The sequence below is a fragment of the Oncorhynchus mykiss genome, chromosome 19 (assembly GCF_057628025.1).
Source record: "Oncorhynchus mykiss isolate SJ-2025 chromosome 19, ASM5762802v1, whole genome shotgun sequence".
Taxonomy (NCBI): Eukaryota; Metazoa; Chordata; class Actinopteri; order Salmoniformes; family Salmonidae; genus Oncorhynchus; species Oncorhynchus mykiss.
The window spans coordinates 71,016,047-71,034,928 of record NC_143040.1 but is presented as its reverse complement, the minus strand read 5'-3'; the positions used below and the strand labels follow the sequence as shown (position 1 = coordinate 71,034,928).

Sequence of the window (18,882 nt, the reverse complement as noted above, 5' to 3'; positions counted from 1 at the left end):
AATTTGACACCTAAATGACATAGCTTCCTAACTTCTAAGTACTATACCTGAAATAAAGGGGAACCTCCCTACTAGACTGGAATGGAATGTAAAGGGGAACCTCCCTACTAGACTGGAATGGAATGTAAAGGGGAACCTCTACTAGACTGGAATGGAATGTAAAGGGGAACCTCCCTACTAGACTGGAATGGGGAACCTCTCTACTAGATTAAAATGAAATGGCATGTGAAGGGGAACGTCTCTACTAGATTGAAATGGCATGTGAAGGGGAACCTCTCTACTTGACTGAAATGTCGAGGGGAACGATAAGAGATGATATTTAACCAACCTTCCCAATTTGACACCTAAATGACATAGCTTCCTAACTTCTAAGTACTATACCTGAATGAAAGTGCATCTCCAAAGTCCCGGGCATCGAAGTCGTACAGCTTGTATCCCTCTCGTTTAAAGGCCAGGACGGCGTTGGGACCCAGCCAAACACTGCCGTCCATCCGCGGGGTGAAGTGGACCCCCAGGAAGGGGAACCTAGGGTCAGGAACCTAGAGACATCCGTCTATCAGTACAACAACCAGGAAGCTAGAGACATCCTTCTCTGTATTAGTGCATTTCTCTAACAGCACTTAACCATCTGACATTCCTTGAATCCCAAAATCAACCTTAGCCCTTCTAGCAAAGGCACTTGTGTAGACCAGTAAGAAAAATGCATGCACCCCCTGCTGAAAGTCGACTCTGGATAGGAGCGTCTGCTAAATGACTAGAATGTAAATGTAAATCTTGTATAGGTGTGATAGGCCAGGTAGCTATAAAATTGTGACAATGCTATCAGCCTATCTAATCCTTTCAGATCTAAGTGCCGTTAGGGGCTAAAGGGTAGAGATACAAGGAGAAGATAGAGGACTTACGGGGTAGATGGTGTTCTAGAGGACTTATGGGGTAGACGGTGTTCTAGGGGGTAGACAGTGTTCTAGGGGGTAGACGGTGTTCTAGGGGGTAGACGGTGTTCTAGGGGGTAGACGGTGTTCTAGGGGGTAGACGGTGTTCTAGGGGACTTACGGGGTAGACGGCGTTCTAGAGGACTTACGGGGTAGACGGTGTTCTAGAGGACTTACGGGGTAGACGGTGTTCTAGAGGACTTACGGGGTAGATGGTGTTCTAGAGGACTTACGGGGTAGATGGTGTTCTAGAGGACTTACGGGGTAGATGGTGTTCTAGAGGACTTACGGGGTAGATGGTGTTCTAGAGGACTTATGGGGTAGATGGAGTTCTAGAGGACTTACGGGGTAGATGGAGTTCTAGAGGACTTACGGGGTAGACAGTGTTCTAGAGGGTAGACGGTGTTCTAGAGGGTAGACGGTGTTCTAGAGGACTTACGGGGTAGACGGTGTTCTAGAGGGTAGACGGTGTTCTAGAGGGTAGACGGTGTTCTAGAGGGTAGACGGTGTTCTAGAGGACTTACGGGGTAGACGGTGTTCTAGAAGACTTACGGGGTAGACGGTGTTCTAGAAGACTTACGAGGTAGACGGTGTTCTAGAGGACTTACGGGGTAGACAGTGTTCTAGAGGGTAGACGGTGTTCTAGAGGGTAGACGGTGTTCTAGAGGACTTACGGGGTAGACGGTGTTCTAGAGGGTAGACGGTGTTCTAGAGGGTAGACGGTGTTCTAGAGGGTAGACGGTGTTCTAGAGGACTTACGGGGTAGACGGTGTTCTAGAGGACTTACGGGGTAGATGTTGCCCCGGACCAGGTAGTGTTTCTCAGGCTTCAGGACCAGGTAATCTCCTCTGAAGGGGACAATGCGAGGGTCTGGACTGCAGCCAGAGATGTGAGCGAGGCGGTCAGAGTACAGACCACCACAGGTCAGCACATACCGACACCTTACCTCCGTACCCTGTGGAGATCACACACACACACGTTAGTTACAGCTTAAAAACAAAAACAAACAAAAAAACTTTTCTGACAATTTAAAACACACACACACACACACACACACACACACACACACGCCTACCTTTGAATCTCTGATAGCGATGGGATATTTCATTCCTGAAATGTTTTGAAGAAAAACAACAACAAATACATTCACAAGTGCAATCCCACCTTTTCATCAAATCTACGAGTGTTCTGAGGTGAGGAAAAGTATGGAACAGATACCGTCAGTGTTACCAGCGGGGCTTTCCTTCACCATGGCCATGTCACTGGCCTCATATTCAGTAACCACGGTCCCTCCTGCCTCCTGGAAGTCCTTGCCATACGCCAGTGACACCAGCCTCCAGTCCACGATGCCAGTGTAAGGAGAGTCCAGGGCCATCAGACCCTGAAAGGAAGCGTTTAACCATAAAGCCGTTTACCCTGGGGCTGTGTTCCAAATGGCACCCTGTTCCCTATAAAAGAGCACTATTTTTCACCAGGGAATATGACGTAATTTCCAAAACCAGGCCATAAGTAGTGCTCTGTATAGGCAATAGGGTGTAATTGCAGACTTCATCCTTGACTTTCATTATGAAGCACCTTAGAGAGAGAGAGAGAGTAAAGAGTCTCTCTCTCTCTCTGCAGTAGGGGTCTCTCTCACTCTCTCACCCTGCAGTAGGGCTCCCTCTCTCGGATCCCCTTGGCGTCTATCATGGTGAGGTCACGCACGTTGTTCTTCTGTCCTCGCTCGTACAGCGCTTTGAGCCTGGGAATCTCCTCTCGCTCCACAGCGACGATCAGCTGCCAACACATATGCCAAGCCGTAGACATGACCAGCACATAGTTGTGTGATCAACTTTTTCATTTATTTTTCAAAGAACAACAGAAAACACCACAAAGGAGTCGGGAATGAATATACAGGAAGAGACCGTATTAGACAGGAAGAGACCGTATTAGACAGGAAGAGACCGTATTAGACAGGAAGAGGCCGTATTAGACAGGAAGAGGCCGTATTAGACAGGAAGAGACCGTATTAGACAGGAAGAGACCGTATTAGACAGGAAGAGACCGTATTAGACAGGAAGAGGCCGTATTAGACAGGAAGAGACCGTATTAGACAGGAAGAGACCGTATTAGACAGGGAGAGACCGTATTAGACAGGGAGAGACCGTATTAGACAGGGAGAGACCGTATTAGACAGGGAGAGACCGTATTAGACAGGGAGAGACCGTATTAGACAGGAAGAGACCGTATTATACAGTTCTATAAGTAAAAAATAAAATAAAAAAATTCCATTGTCACATATACCAGATAGAGGGGGTGAAATGTGTTGTTTTACAGGGTCAGTCATAGTAGTACAGCGACCCCTGGAGCAAATTAGGGTGAAGTGCTTTACTCAAGGGCACAGACAGATTTTTTCATCTGGTCGTCTCTGGGTGTTCGAACCAGTAACAGCCCAACGCGCTAACTGGCCCAACGCGCTAACTGGCCCAACGCCCTAACTGGCCCAACGCCCTAACTGGCCCAACGCTCTAACCGCTAGGCAAGAAGCCACGACCCTGGCCCAACGCTCTAACCGCTAGGCAAGAAGCCACGACCCTGGCCCAACGCTCTAACCGCTCGGCAAGAAGCCACGACCCTGTAAGCCAGTTGCTGCAGGTAAATACAATGAAATTAGACCATAAATACAAATCACCCCCCCCCCCCCTCCCCCTCATGCACAAACTGTGAAACGATACTAGCAAATACTACGATGTTTTAACCTTAGTATAACCTTTTAACCATTATTCAACCTTGAGGTTAGAAACCTCCTTTTGCGAGGAGGGGGACCTGGATAGAAGATCATACTAAATTCAGCTACAATGACAATAGGCGCTTTAGGGAAAGAAAAAATACTAAACCACGGTAAACAACAACATCTACAGCCCTAAGGCCCAACCCAATGTTAATTAGATGTATTTATTTGAGAGAACTCACCTTTCCACACCTCTTATAGGGGAGTCCTTTCTTGTCCAGGTATTCGTAGGCCATAGTGGCCCCTTTGCCACAGAGACGGGCCTTCAGAGACCCGGGGGTATAGTAAATCCCACTGTGGATCACACCACTGTTGTGGCCGCTTTGGTGGATGGCTGAGGATGGGACACGGAACAGTGTTAATTCCCCAATAAGGTTGTAGGGAAAAGAAGCACAAAGAAGAACTGTGGTGATAACGTAAGAATGTGATTGGCTGACGGCTAAGACCAGGACAGAGTGGCACAATATAAACATTTTTTTTCCCCCCTTGTGAAATGTTTTCCGTTTGGAACAGTGCAAAAAATGTTTTTGCAACGGTGTCCGACTAATGAATGCACCCCGGGCTAACAGGAACGTCAAGTTAGTGACCACCTCCCTCCCTGCCCACCACTTACCCAGGTTCTTCTCCTTCTCCAGCAGAATGAAGCTAAGCGTGGGGTGTCTGAGGATGAGCTCTCTGGCTGAGGCCAGGCCCACGATGCCGCCACCCACCACAGCCACATCATACGTACTGCAACACAAAGGCATGTCATCAGGGGCAGGTTCATTAGTAGTCGGCGTTAAGAGACAGGTGAGGGTTCATTAGTAGTCGGCGTTAAGGGGCAGGTGAGGGTTCATTAGTAGTCATCATTAAGAGACAGGTGAGGGTTCATTAGTAGTCGGCGTTAAGGGACAGGTGAGGGTTCATTAGTAGTCATCATTAAGGGGGAGGTGAGGGTTCATTAGTAGTCGGCGTTAAGGGACAGGTGAGGGTTCATTAGTAGTCAGCATTAAGAGACAGGTGAGGGTTCATTAGTAGTCGGCGTTAAGGGGGAGGTGAGGGTTCATTAGTAGTCCTCATTAAGGGGGAGGTGAGGGTTCATTAGTAGTCGGCGTTAAGGGACAGGTGAGGGTTCATTAGTAGTCAGCATTAAGAGACAGGTGAGGGTTCATTAGTAGTCGGCGTTAAGGGACAGGTGAGGGTTCATTAGTAGTCATCGTTAAGGGACAGGTGAGGGTTCATTAGTAGTCGGCGTTAAGGGGGAGGTGAGGGTTCATTAGTAGTCCTCATTAAGGGGCAGGTGAGGGTTCATTAGTAGTCATCATTAAGGGGGAGGTGAGGGTTCATTAGTAGTCGGCGTTAAGGGACAGGTGAGGGTTCATTAGTAGTCAGCATTAAGAGACAGGTGAGGGTTCATTAGTAGTCAGCATTAAGAGACAGGTGAGGGTTCATTAGTAGTCATCATTAAGGGGGAGGTGAGGGTTCATTAGTAGTCGGCGTTAAGGGACAGGTGAGGGTTCATTAGTAGTCATCATTAAGGGGGAGGTGAGGGTTCATTAGTAGTCCTCGTTAAGGGGCAGGTGAGGGTTCATTAGTAGTCAGCATTAAGAGACAGGTGAGGGTTCATTAGTAGTCCTCGTTAAGGGGGAGGTGAGGGTTCATTAGTAGTCCTCGTTAAGGGGCAGGTGAGGGTTCATTAGTAGTCATCATTAAGGGGGAGGTGAGGGTTCATTAGTAGTCCTCGTTAAGGGGCAGGTGAGGGTTCATTAGTAGTCATCATTAAGAGACAGGTGAGGGTTCATTAGTAGTCATCATTAAGGGGCAGGTGAGGGTTCATTAGTAGTCAGCATTAAGAGACAGGTGAGGGTTCATTAGTAGTCATCATTAAGGGGCAGGTGAGGGTTCATTAGTAGTCAGCATTAAGAGACAGGTGAGGGTTCATTAGTAGTCGGCGTTAAGGGACAGGTGAGGGTTCATTAGTAGTCATCATTAAGGGGGAGGTGAGGGTTCATTAGTAGTCCTCGTTAAGGGGCAGGTGAGGGTTCATTAGTAGTCATCATTAAGAGACAGGTGAGGGTTCATTAGTAGTCATCATTAAGGGGCAGGTGAGGGTTCATTAGTAGTCAGCATTAAGAGACAGGTGAGGGTTCATTAGTAGTCATCATTAAGGGGCAGGTGAGGGTTCATTAGTAGTCAGCATTAAGAGACAGGTGAGGGTTCATTAGTAGTCAGCTTTAAGGGACAGGTGAGGGTTCATTAGTAGTCATCATTAAGGGGCAGGTGAGGGTTCATTAGTAGTCATCATTAAGGGGCAGGTGAGGGTTCATTAGTAGTCATCATTAAGAGACAGGTGAGGGTTCATTAGTAGTCATCGTTAAGGGGCAGGTGAGGGTTCATTAGTAGTCATCATTAAGAGACAGGTGAGGGTTCATTAGTAGTCATCGTTAAGGGGCAGGTGAGGGTTCATTAGTAGTCATCGTTAAGAGACAGGTGAGGGTTCATTAGTAGTCATCATTAAGAGACAGGTGAGGGTTCATTAGTAGTCAGCATTAAGGGACATTAACAGTCATCCCCTTTAATGCTTAGTGTCATCCAGGACACTGCACTACACCACTTTCAAATAGTTTCTACCATCAGGCTCACATCCTCATCGAATCGAGGAACTATCCAGTTAGAAACAGAATCCTACCCTGACCTAACATCGTAATAAAAAGGTCCATAAAGAAGTCATCACTTCGTATTCATACTAGTCAGACACTAAGTCACTTCAAGGTGACAGAGCTTGTATTCCTGAAGTTACAGACGTGGATACTAGTGATGTGGTTCCATGCTATTCAGGAGCGCCGTGGAGTGGATCCGTAGTACCCGGAAGTAAATTAGTGATTCATTGTAGCCATTGGCACTCTGTAGAGTTCCTATTTTTGTCGTGACATTCCTGGGTTACTCATTATACTAATAAAGTCAGATTTAAAAATGAACAAATATGACATCTTTTTTTTATTTTTTTTAGGTCAAAGGGTACAAGATGGTGTACATATCTGGTTGTGTTGGTAAAAATCACTACGTATCCCATTGAGCCAAGTGGGGAGAAGCTGCCCGTTGTCACAGTTCCAAGACCAGTCAGAAATGTCGAGCGAACCCTACGCCAAATGGATCTCAAAACTGACACTGGATCCGCGTTAAGTAGCAAATGATATCCTTCGCCACCGTTGTCTTACGACAAGACTATTCAACAAAACAATACATTTGTTTATTTCCAGCAAATGTCTTAGTTTACATGATAGTATAACTAGCAAGAGGAGTTTAGGTTGAGGGTGCAGTATTTATGAAGTTTGACAATGAGGATGTAAACTAGCATAGTTCAGCTAGTTTAGCCAGGGAAAACGAGGAGCTCGGGGACTGGATATAGACGGGTGTACATGCGCACTAGGTTCATTCAGGAGACAGATTGTAGTTTTTCTGCCCTAATATCAGGAGCAGACAGCGGAAAGTTCAATTCAGAGACTGAAATGAATACAAATATTTGAGATCGATATACAATCCTGAAATCAGCTGTAACTGTCAATAGTAAAACAAAGCTTATACCGATATTATTAATTAATCAATTTTTCTCACCAATTACTATCTTGTTTCATCGCTGCAACCCAACGAACTCGGGAGGCGAAGGTCGAGTCATGCGTCCTCCGAAACATGACCCGCCAAACCGTGCTTCTTAAAAAAACCCGCCCGCTTAACCTGGAAGCCAGCTGCACCGACGCGTCGGAGGAAACACCATTCACCTGACGACCGAGGTCAGCCTGCAGGCACCCAGCCCGCCACAAGGGGTGGCTAGAGTGCAATGAGTCAAGTAAAGCCAGCCCAGCCAAACGCTACCCTAACTACGCTGGGCCAATTGTGTGCCACCCTATGGGACTCCCGTTCATGGCCGGTTGTGATAAAGCCCGGGATCAAACCAGGGTCTGTAGTGACGCCTCTAGCACTACAGACTCTGTCGTAACCAGCCGCGGCCGGGAGGTCCGTGGGGCGACGCACAAATATGAATATATATAAATATAAAATATAATCTATGGAAACAGGTGAATTAACACTCCTCAGTTAACAGGCTCAAGCAAGCTAAAACCCACATGGAAGCAAAAACTAACTAGCAGAAATTGTTAACAAGTTAGATTTAAACACAGTTTGCTGTAGGCTACTATTTACTAGTTAACAAAAAATTATTTATGCCATAAAATATATTCACCCCACCCAGTATTGTAATGAAAACTTACCAGAAAGCATGTAGTCCTTGGCTCAGACAGTGTAGTAATGTGGACTCAACAGCATCTCATTAGTGAGCAAGATCTTGAGAATCAGCTGTATATTTGATGGAAGAATACACTGTGCATGCAGAGGGTTGCAATTCCATTGAATTGGGGGATAGTTTGACCAAAATATGCCACAAGACCTAGAATTGCCTTGTGTATCCCACAAAAAAAGGTTATTTAAGCAAAATTCCCCAAATTCCAGGGCTTAACGTCCCACGAAACAACTCCGACCTTTGCAACCCTATTCACAACACACAGTGTGCCATCAGGCCCCTATTCCACCACATATCTACAGTACTAAATCCACGTGTATGTGTGTGTATAGTGCGTATGTTATTGTGTGTGGTGTGTCTGTCTGTGTGTGTGTCTGTGTTACTTCACAGTCCCCGCTGTTCCAGAAGGTGTTTTTGACCTGTTTTTTAAAATCTAATTTTACTGCTTGCGTCAGTTACTTGATGTGGAATAGAGTTCCATGTTGTCATGGTTCTCTGTAGTACTGTGAGCTTCCCATAGTCTGTTCTGGACCTTGGAGACTGTGAAGAGACCTCTGGTGGCATGACTTGTGGGGTATGTATGGGTGTCTGAGCTGTGTGCCCCGTAGTTCAGACAGACAGCTCGTGCGTTCAACATGTCAATACCTCTCACAAATACAAGTAGTGATGAAGTCAATCTCTCCTCCTCTTTCAGCCAGGAGAGATTGACATGCATATTATTAATATTAGCTCTCTGTGTACATCCAAGGGGCAGCCGTGCTGTCCTGTTTCGAGCCAATTGCAATATTCCTAAATCCACAAAACTAGGGCCTGTAGGACCTGCCTGGTTGATAGTGTTGTTAAGAAGGTAGAAACTAGGGCCTGTAGGACCTGCCTTGTTGATAGTGTTGTTAAGAAGGTAGAAACTAGGGACTGTAGGACCTGCCTTGTTGATAGTGTTGTTAAGAAGGTAGAAACTAGGGCCTGTAGGACCTGCCTTGTTGATAGTGTTGTTAAGAAGGTAGAAACTAGGGCCTGTAGGACCTGCCTTGTTGATAGTGTTGTTAAGAAGGTAGAAACTAGGGCCTGTAGGACCTGCCTTGTTGATAGTGCTGTTAAGAAGGTAGAAACTAGGGCCTGTAGGACCTGCCTTGTTTATAGTGTTGTTAAGAAGGTAGAAACTAGGGCCTGTAGGACCTGCCTTGTTGATAGTGTTGTTAAGAAAGTAGAAACTAGGGTCTGTAGGACCTGCCTTGTTGATAGTGTTGTTAAGAAGGTAGAAACTAGGGCCTGTAGGATCTGCCTTGTTGATAGTGTTGTTAAGAAGGTAGAAACTAGGGCCTGTAGGACCTGCCTTGTTGATAATGTTGTTAAGAAGGTAGAAACTAGGGCCTGTAGGACCTGCCTTGTTGATAGTGTTGTTAAGAAGGTAGAAACTAGGGCCTGTAGGACCTGCCTTGTTGATAGTGTTGTTAAGAAGGAAGAAACTAGGGCCTGTAGGACCTGCCTTGTTGATAGTGTTGTTAAGAAGGTAGAAACTAGGGCCTGTAGGACCTGCCTTGTTGATAGTGTTGTTAAGAAGGTAGAAACTAGGGACTGTAGGACCTGCCTTGTTGATAGTGTTGTTAAGAAGGTAGAAACTAGGGCCTGTAGGACCTGCCTTGTTGATAGTGTTGTTAAGAAGGTAGAAACTAGGGCCTGTAGGACCTGCCTTGTTGATAGTGTTGTTAAGAAGGTAGAAACTAGGGTCTGTAGGACCTGCCTTGTTGATAGTGTTGTTAAGAAGGTAGAAACTAGGGCCTGTAGGACCTGCCTTGTTGATAGTGTTGTTAAGAAGGTAGAAACTAGGGCCTGTAGGACCTGCCTTGTTTATAGTGTTGTTAAGAAGGTAGAAACTAGGGCCTGTAGGACCTGCCTTGTTGATAGTGTTGTTAAGAAAGTAGAAACTAGGGTCTGTAGGACCTGCCTTGTTGATAGTGTTGTTAAGAAGGTAGAAACTAGGGCCTGTAGGATCTGCCTTGTTGATAGTGTTGTTAAGAAGGTAGAAACTAGGGCCTGTAGGACCTGCCTTGTTGATAATGTTGTTAAGAAGGTAGAAACTAGGGCCTGTAGGACCTGCCTTGTTGATAGTGTTGTTAAGAAGGTAGAAACTAGGGCCTGTAGAACCTGCCTTGTTGATAGTGTTGTTAAGAAGGTAGAAACTAGGGCCTGTAGGACCTGCCTTGTTGATAATGTTGTTAAGAAGGTAGCAACTAGGGCCTGTAGGACCTGCCTTGTTGATAGTGTTGTTAAGAAGGTAGAAACTAGGGCCTGTAGGACCTGCCTTGTTGATAGTGTTGTTAAGAAGGTAGAAACTAGGGCCTGTAGGACCTGCCTTGTTGATAATGTTGTTAAGAAGGTAGCAACTAGGGCCTGTAGGACCTGCCTTGTTGATAGTGTTGTTAAGAAGGTAGAAACTAGGGCCTGTAGGACCTGCCTTGTTGATAGTGTTGTTAAGAAGGTAGAAACTAGGGCCTGTAGGACCTGCCTTGTTGATAGTGTTGTTAAGAAGGTAGAAACTAGGGCCTGTAGGACCTGCCTTGTTGATAGTGTTGTTAAGAAGGTAGAAACTAGGGCCTGTAGGACCTGCCTTGTTGATAGTGTTGTTAAGAAGGCAGAAACTAGGACCTGTAGGACCTGCCTTGTTGATAGTGTTGTTAAGAAGGCAGAAACTAGGACCTGTAGGACCTGCCTTGTTGATAGTGTTGTTAAGAAGGTAGAAACTAGGGCCTGTAGGACCTACCTTGTTGATAGTGTTGTTAAGAAGGTAGAAACTAGGGCCTGTAGGACCTGCCTTGTTGATAGTGCTGTTAAGAAGGCAGAGCAGCACTTTATTATAGACAGTCTTCTCCCCATCTTAGCTACTGTTGTATCAATATGTTTTGACCATGACAGTTTACAATCCAGGGTTACTCCAAGCAGTTTGGTCACCTCAACTGGCTCAATTTCCATGTTATTTATTACAAGATTTAGTTGAGGTTTAGGGTTTAGTGAGTGTTTAGTTCCAAATACAATATTTTTAGTTTTATAAATATTTAGGGATAACTTATTCCTTGCCAGCCACTCTGAAACTAACTGCAGCTCTTTGTTGAGTGTTGCAGTCATTTCAGTCGCTGTAGTAGCTGGCTTGTTTAGTGTTGAGTCGTCCCCATATATAGACACTCTGGATTTACTCAGTCAGTGGCATGTTGTTAGTAAAGTTCCTCAGTGTACACATCAACAATAAACATGGTCCAAACACACCAAGGCAGTCATGAAGAGGGCACGACAACACCTATACCCCCTCAGGAGACTGAAAAGATTTGGCATGGGTCAGATCTTCAGATCCTCAAAAGATATACAGCTGCACCATCGAGAGCATGGTTTCATCACCGCCTGGTATGGCAACTGCTCGGCATCCGACCGCAAGGCACTACAGAGGGTAGCGCATACGGCCCAGTACATCACCGGGGCTCAGCTTCCTGCCATCCAGGACCTCTATACCAGGCGGTGTCAGAGGAAGGCCCTAAAAAGTAATATATACCCCCAGCATATTTGATTTGATATATATATAGCCTCCCTATTGTTATTCTACTGCTGCTCTTTAATTATTTGTTACTTATCTATTTTTTTTACTTGACACTTATTTTTCTTAAAACTGCATTGTTGGTTAAGGGCTTGAAAGTTAGCATTTCACTGTAAGGTCTACACTTGTTGTATTCGGGGGTATGTGACAAAACATTTGATTGTTAGTCTATATCAATTCCCCATTACATATATCACCAGTAGTACCATGGCAAGGTGACTAGGAATATGGTTGAATACAAACAGTGTAGTTATTCCCTCCGTAAGGCAAAAGAACAGGCAAAATGTCAGTACAGAGACAAAAGTGGAGTCGGAATTCAACAGCTCAGACATGAGACGTATGTGGCAGGGTCTACAGTCCCAAGGACTGTGGGCTCTTGTTCTCTGTGGCCGTCGTGAACAAGACATTTTAAGCGAGTTAGCCCTCGCAAGGCTACCGGCCCAGACGGAATCCCTAGCCGCGTCCTCAGAGCATGCGCAGACCAGCTGTCTGGAGTGTTTACGGACATATTCAATCTCTCCCTATCCCAGTCTATTGTCCCCACATGTTTCAAGATGTCCACCATTGTTCCTGTACCCAAGAAAGCAAAGGTAACTGAACTAAATGACTATCGCCCCGTAGCACTCACTTCTGTCATCATAAAGTGCTTTGAGAGGCTAGATAAGGAGCATATCACCTCTACCTTATCACACCCTAGACCCACTTCAGCTTGATTACCACCCCAATAGATCCACAGACGATGAAATCTCACTGCACACTGCCCTATCCCATCTGAACAAGAAGAATACCTATGTAAGAATGCTGTTCATTGACTACAGCTCAGCATTTAACACCATAGTACCCTCCAAGCTCATCATTAAGCTCAGGGCCCTGGACTTCCTAACAGCCCCCCCCCCAGTTGGTGAAGGTCGGAAACAACACCTCCCTCTTTGCTGATCCTCAACACAGAGGCCCCACAAGGGTGCGTGCTCAGCCCACTCCTGTACTCCCTGTTCACCCATGACTGCGTGGCCACGCACGCCTCCAACTCAATCATCAAGTTTGTAGAAGACACAACAGTGGTAGGCTTCGATGGGGCCGCAGTGGAGAAGGTGGACGCCACTGCCCATTTGAATTGGTCCACCCACACAGGCAGTGTGGCGAAGAAGACGCAACAGAGCCTCTTCAACCTCAGGAGGCTGAAGAAATTCAGCTTGAGCCCTAAGACCCTCACAACCTTTTACAGATGAACAATTGAGAGCATCCTGTCGGGCTGTAATCACCAACCTGGTACGGCAACTGCACCGCCCGCAACCGCACGTCTCTCCAACGGCTGGTGTGGTCTGCCCAACGCATTGCCTGGAGCACACTGCCTGCCCCCCAGGACACCTACAGCACCCGATGCCACAGGAATGCTAAAAAGATCATCAAGGACATCAACCACCCGAGCCACGGGCTGTTCACCCCGTTACCATCCAAAAGGTGAGGTCAGTACAGGTGCATCAAAGCTGGGACAGAGAGACTGGACAAAAGCTTCTATCTGAAGGCCATTAGACTATTAAATAGCCATCACTAGCCGGTTACCACCCGGCTACTCAACCCTGCACATTAGAGGCTGCTGCCCTATAGACATGGAATCACTGTCCACTTTAATAATGTGTATTGTTGTGAATTGTTAGATATTACTGCACTGTTGGAGCTAGGAATGCAAGCGTTTCGTTACACCGGCAATAACATCGCATGTGACCAATGACATTTTATTAGATTTGATGAAAACCATAACTAGCACGCAGATTGGTAGAAATTGTAAGAAATTGACATTCAACATGAGAAAGGTTGCTGATTCCTCGTGTTGCCTTTTACCGGCAACATCAGGAGAGGAATGGCAAATCTGCAAAAGTCAGCAGGAAGGAGTGGGAGGAGAATAGTTGGGTCAGGTTAATGTTTTTTTTTCCTTCTGGTTATCTAGATCTCTGGTGCCTTTGCGAGGCATTTGTCTTATTTCATCAAATGGTAAGAGTCAGACAAGCTCAATGCGTTTTGTTGATTTTATTAAAACACATAGGGTGTGTCTATCGATTGGTCGAAAGAACTGACGACTTTCAGTTGACCAAGATTTTTTTGTCGTTGTTGTAGACAGCCCTACTGTTTGCAAAGGTGTCAGGAGCTTGCAGGGATTTGTAGTCTTGCATTCTGTCTACTTTGATGCTAATTAGCATTTTCGAAACAAAGTAAAGAGCCAAAGGTATTGATTAAAGTCACCTTGTCCGAGAGAGATTTACAAGGTTATCAAAACGTTAAGCCAGGGTAAACATACACGAAACACCCCTTATTTTAAGTGTTTCTAAAACTCACAATGGGGAAAAATTAATTGTGGAAAAACGATTGGAACCATTTCCCTGTTTGACCGCTAGGTTTTATGGGTATTATGACACCTCCACTGTGGGACTCTAGTGTATAGAGACCAATCACTGCAGCTGTTCACTCCATGTTAGTGGGCAAATGTACATTATCAAATCAAAACACAGCCTTCATTTACGTTGTGACGCACGGATGTTCCAAACTCCGTTTTTAGACGAGACTGACTTTATGACCAAAGTTGTCCTATTTACATTTTATAGTCAACTTTGACAATCGAATAACTGTTTCCGACTCATATCGATGCCACATATGCCGTTTTCAAATGAATTCGTTTTTTTTTTTAAAGGCAGTCACTCTTTATTTAATTAAACTTAAATATAGAACCTGTCGCCGGCGAACATACCGGCTGTGCACATCAAGCCCAGATCATAGTCTCGTTAGTGGAGATCCATAAAGCCCACTGGCAGTTGCCTAGGCTAGACAATTTGGTACTTTCCCACCTCTGCACACACACTCACCCGTGTCTCTCCACTCACCCGTGTCTCTCCACTCACCTGTGTATTCTAGCTGTTCTGCATGTCGTGGACTTTGGCACCGTTGCAAATAAGGCAGCAAATGACGCGCTGTTTAGTGTCCGTATCATTTCGACAGAGATTGAATAGCAACCTATACTCGCTTTGACAGTAACATCAATCGCCGTGCACACATATTGTGTGAATATGTTTTAAACAGCAGTTGTCCACAAGGTTTCTCATGCTATGGCAACTTAATCAAATTCCTTGCTTGACACGAAGCTCCGCCCCTTTGACCCTTCACCCACTTTGAGGAGCCAATGGCAAGGCGCGTCTCTCGTACGTAACGGGTTAAAGGTCAGAACACTGCAGACATGTTCATCATGTAAATACAATAGCGAACTGACAAGGTAAGTGAATTATCAGCTTGTTAACAAATACCTCAACGAATAAAATCTCACACATCTTGATTGCTTTGAACGTTTTGGTTTTTTTAAGCAAATTGTGTTTATTTGTGTCTTGCGTGGTGCTGCATTATCCTACGTCCATTGGTTACTGTCTGCAGCTATTAGGTAATGCTTTGTAACACAGTTGATCTTGGATTAATTTAGCTAACCTGTCTGTCTGGATCAAAGCAACGTGATTCAGTGTTTAGACATCATTCTAAATGAGTGTTTCGATGGTAAAAAAAAAATTTGACACGCATTTTAAAAAGCCCATCAGTCTTACATTAGAGATGACACCCCTCAACGTATATGTTCAGGTCTGAAAGACATTACACGGTATGAAGCTGCTGTCGCAGTAATTTAATACTATGTAATGTCTTTCAGACCTGACGATATGAGGCTGCTGTCCAAGCCAGCACTACAGGCCGTTCTCTCCTCACAGAAAACACATGAGGGCAGCAGACCGTTCTGGGGATGGCTCAATGCTGTCTTCAACAAGTGAGTGATACAATCATCAGTCTTGATCAACAGCATCTAATATTAGACTTTAGCTAACAGAATATTTACCATTTTATCAGACACTCTTATCCAGAGTGATAGATTAGTAATGTACTAATAGTTTACTCAGTGGACCACAATATAGCGGAGGTAGTAATGACTATATTCATTATGTATTTGTAATAATGTAATACCAGTAGTTGCATTCTTGTCACCAGAGTTGACTATGAGCGTATCAAGGCGGTGGGCCCAGACCGTGCTGCTGCAGAGTGGCTGACAAGGTGCGGTGCCAAGGTGAGGTTCCAGGGGTTCGACCGTTGGCAACATGACTACAACGGCCTGCCCACCGGCCCTCTGGGGCGATACAAGATCCAGGGCATCGACGCCACAGACTCTTGCATCATGTACAAAGGCTTCGATCACCTGGGTACGTTATCCAATGCAGCCTTCCGATCTCCAAAACCTTTTTTTTGTTTTTTGGTGTTCGTGTCTCTCTATCCCCTCGACGGTGAGGTGAAACCCTGTGGCAGAGGTCTCACTATTCTCAGAACCAGATATGGTGATTATGCTGAGCAGCAACTCAATTTTGTGTTTACAATCTGACACAAGACACGAATGTCTTGTTCTAGTGACTTTGACTAAATACAAATCAATTTATTAAAAGACAGTCTTCTATTATATCAATTATTCACTTTTAATTTAAGCATTGCATGCCCTCGGGGGGGGGGGGGGGGGGGGGGGGCGAATAGAATTCTGTATTTTTAACAAGAGAAAGATTTCAGTTCCAAATGGCTGACTCTAATGTTCAGCTAATCCCATACAATCCGACACCTGGGCGTGTTAAGAGGTGAGGGTGAAAGTTAGTGTCTTCCAGACTGTTTACCTGATGAGTGACGCAAGAGAGCAGGATGTTTTACACCAGAAAGAGAGACTGAGAACACTGTCTGTCACCCTGCCCGGCCTGGTCTGGCATGCTTAGCACTGGGCTCAGAGAAACCTCTATGGAACCCTCTGTAGCCTGATCTGGCATGCTTAGCACTGGGCTCAGAGAAACCTCGATGGAACCCTCTGTAGCCTGGTCGCAGCTCTTTATCCTGTATTGCAACATCCTGTGACTTGTTGTCATGACAATTTATTTTATTTATTTAACCATTTATTTAACTAGGCAAGTCGGTTAAGAACAAATTCTTATTTACCATGACGACCTAGGAACAGTGGTTTCACTGCCTTGTTCAGGGGCAAAACGACATATTTTTACCTTGTCAGCTCGGGGGATTCGATCTAGCAACCTTTCAGTTACTGGCCCAACGCTCTAACCACTAGGCTTTCTGCCTGCTCCACACTGACCATAAGAGTTGGCAATATAGCACAATCAGATCTGGGACCAAGCTGCTAAAATTAAATGTACGTTGAATTCAATGTTTCCCTTCCCTAGATGGACTAGAGCATGTCGAAGAGCTCAAACTCATCAAGAGTATGTACATAGAGGATGCCTGCTTAGAGAGAATAAGCACCATAGAGAACCTACAGGCCAGCCTGTACAAGATGGAGGTGGTCTCCTGTGGGAACGTGACTGACAAGGGTATCATCGCTCTGCATAAACTCAGGTGGGTCTGCTACTGTGCCTGGGAACATCATTATGGTAGTGTGGCTGTACTATATGCCAACGAGTTAAAAATATGTGGATATTGATCCCCCGAAGCTATAGAAACAAACAACAAGGTGGGGTTATAGGCGGAGGCTGTTTTCATGTTGACGTTCCGGCACAAGGCTTTTCTCATGACCAGTCTCCATGGTTACTTGACTATATTAGTCAAACTAAATATACACACTATCTCCCAGGAGTCTAGAGCATCTGTACCTCAGCGATCTGCCAGGCGTGGTAGAGAAGGAGAAGACCGTAGAGAGACTCCAGACAGCTCTACCTGGGCTGGACATAGAGCTGGACCTGGTCTGACAGACTGAGGATGAACCCACAACCACAGGCTGTGACTGACCGACACAGAGGACCAGTCCGGCACAGTGGGTAGTGTCATGACGACCAGAAGATGCACGTTGTCTTGTAGCAACACATTGTAGCACATAGTAAAGTGTTCTGCAACGAAAATTTGACTCAATGTTTTGGTCCCCTTTTTTTTTCCCCCTCCCCTGTTTGGTTTCTAGTGAATACGACCCTGGTCCCAGATCTGTTAGTGCCGTCTCACCATGGCCTCCTATGGCCTATGGTCATTGGCATAGGAGTTGGCAAGACTGCACCAACACATCTGGGACCAGGATAGTGGGACACGGGACAAATTAGATTATTATCGCAACATGTTTTCAACTGGACTTTATTGGTATTGACTCCAAAACATACGTATGACAGGAATTGTTTTCCTTAATGTTTATTAAATGACTTCATTAAAAAAAGTACAGACTGTAACAAGGCGGAGGATTTCATTGAATTGATTCATTAGTTTTAATAAATGATTGATTTAATTTGGCATTTTGTAACATGTCCAAGAGTTAGACACCTAGAAGTCCTTAACTCTTCTGGTCTTCTGACGGCAGTGTATTTGATTTTAATCATTACTATGTTTAAATATAAATGTCTTTGGGCTCTATTCAATCCGTAAGGTGGAATTTCAGCGTTACAGTGGGATTTAAATTCAGAAGGTAATGTTTGTGGCGACTGCATCCTCAGTAAGAGCTGCCGACGTCGGCTCCATCAGAAATTACATTTATACTGAACGCAACAATTTTAGTTACAGTTCATATAAGGAAATCAGTCAATTTAAATAAATAAATTAGGCTCTAATCTATGGATTAAATATGACTGGTGGTCACCGAAACCTTAAAAAAAATATATATATATATTTTTTTTTAAAGGTTGGGAATTAGGTCAGAAACCTGGTGTGACCACCATTTGCATCATGCAGCACAACACATCTTCTTCACATAGAGATGATCAGGCTGTTAATTGTGGAATGTTGTCCCACTCCTCTTCAATGGCTGTGTGAAGTTGCTGGATATTGGCGGGAACTGGAACACGCTGTCGTACACATCAATCCAGAGCATCCCAAACATGCTCAGTGGGTAACATGTCTGGTGAGTATGCAGGTCATGGAAGAACTGAGACAATTTCAGCATCCAGGAATTGTGTACAGATCCTTGTGACATTAACATGAGGTGATGGGGGCGGATGAATGGCACAACAATGGGCTCTTTTCACACCATCTCTGTGTATTCACATTGCAATTATGTTCGTAGCTTATGCCTGCTGCCCATACCATAACCTCACCGCTACCATGGGGAACTCTGTTCACAACGTTGACACTCTGCGGTTGGCCGTACTTCCAAATTCTCTAAAACGACGGAGGTAGAGAAATTAACATTCAATTCTCTGGCAACAGCTCTGGTGGACATTCCTGCAGTCAGCATGCCAACTGCACGCTCCCTCAACTTGAGACATCTGTGGCATTGTGTTGTGACAAACCTTTAGAGTGTTTTTTTTGTTCTCCCAGCACAAGGTGCACCTGTGTAATG

General features: G+C 45.2%; 2 protein-coding genes across 2 annotated transcripts in view; one reads left to right on the top strand and one right to left on the bottom strand.

Moving 5' to 3' along the window:
- Positions 1-14,720, bottom strand: part of l2hgdh (L-2-hydroxyglutarate dehydrogenase) — a 50,959-nt gene extending 36,239 nt beyond the window's left edge. The window contains exons 1-8 of the mRNA XM_090211658.1: positions 14,456-14,720; positions 4,316-4,431; positions 3,885-4,036; positions 2,577-2,708; positions 2,151-2,313; positions 2,008-2,042; positions 1,720-1,887; positions 382-539 (exon numbers count right to left, since the gene is read on the bottom strand). Coding sequence (XP_090067784.1) covers positions 382-539; positions 1,720-1,887; positions 2,008-2,042; positions 2,151-2,313; positions 2,577-2,708; positions 3,885-4,036; positions 4,316-4,431; positions 14,456-14,544 — 1,013 coding nt within the window. The 5' untranslated portion in view covers positions 14,545-14,720. The remainder of the gene's footprint in view (positions 1-381; positions 540-1,719; positions 1,888-2,007; positions 2,043-2,150; positions 2,314-2,576; positions 2,709-3,884; positions 4,037-4,315; positions 4,432-14,455) is intronic.
- On the top strand, positions 14,712-17,779 carry dmac2l (distal membrane arm assembly component 2 like). Its single transcript, XM_021574903.3, has 5 exons — positions 14,712-14,823; positions 15,244-15,357; positions 15,576-15,784; positions 16,793-16,964; positions 17,200-17,779. Exons 2-5 carry the CDS (start codon positions 15,254-15,256, stop codon positions 17,312-17,314), a joined length of 600 nt encoding a protein of 199 aa, XP_021430578.1. The 5' UTR covers positions 14,712-14,823; positions 15,244-15,253; the 3' UTR covers positions 17,315-17,779.
- Positions 17,780-18,882: the final 1,103 nt, after the last annotated feature.

Excerpts from the sequence above, each read along its gene's own strand:
- dmac2l (XM_021574903.3), top strand. The coding sequence starts at position 15,254 with ATGAGGCTGCTGTCCAAGCCAGCACTACAGGCCGTTCTCTCCTCACAG. Across the intron at positions 15,358-15,575 it reads CTCAATGCTGTCTTCAACAA|AGTTGACTATGAGCGTATCA; the intron begins GTGAGTGATACA and ends TCTTGTCACCAG. Across the intron at positions 16,965-17,199 it reads ATCGCTCTGCATAAACTCAG|GAGTCTAGAGCATCTGTACC; the intron begins GTGGGTCTGCTA and ends ACTATCTCCCAG.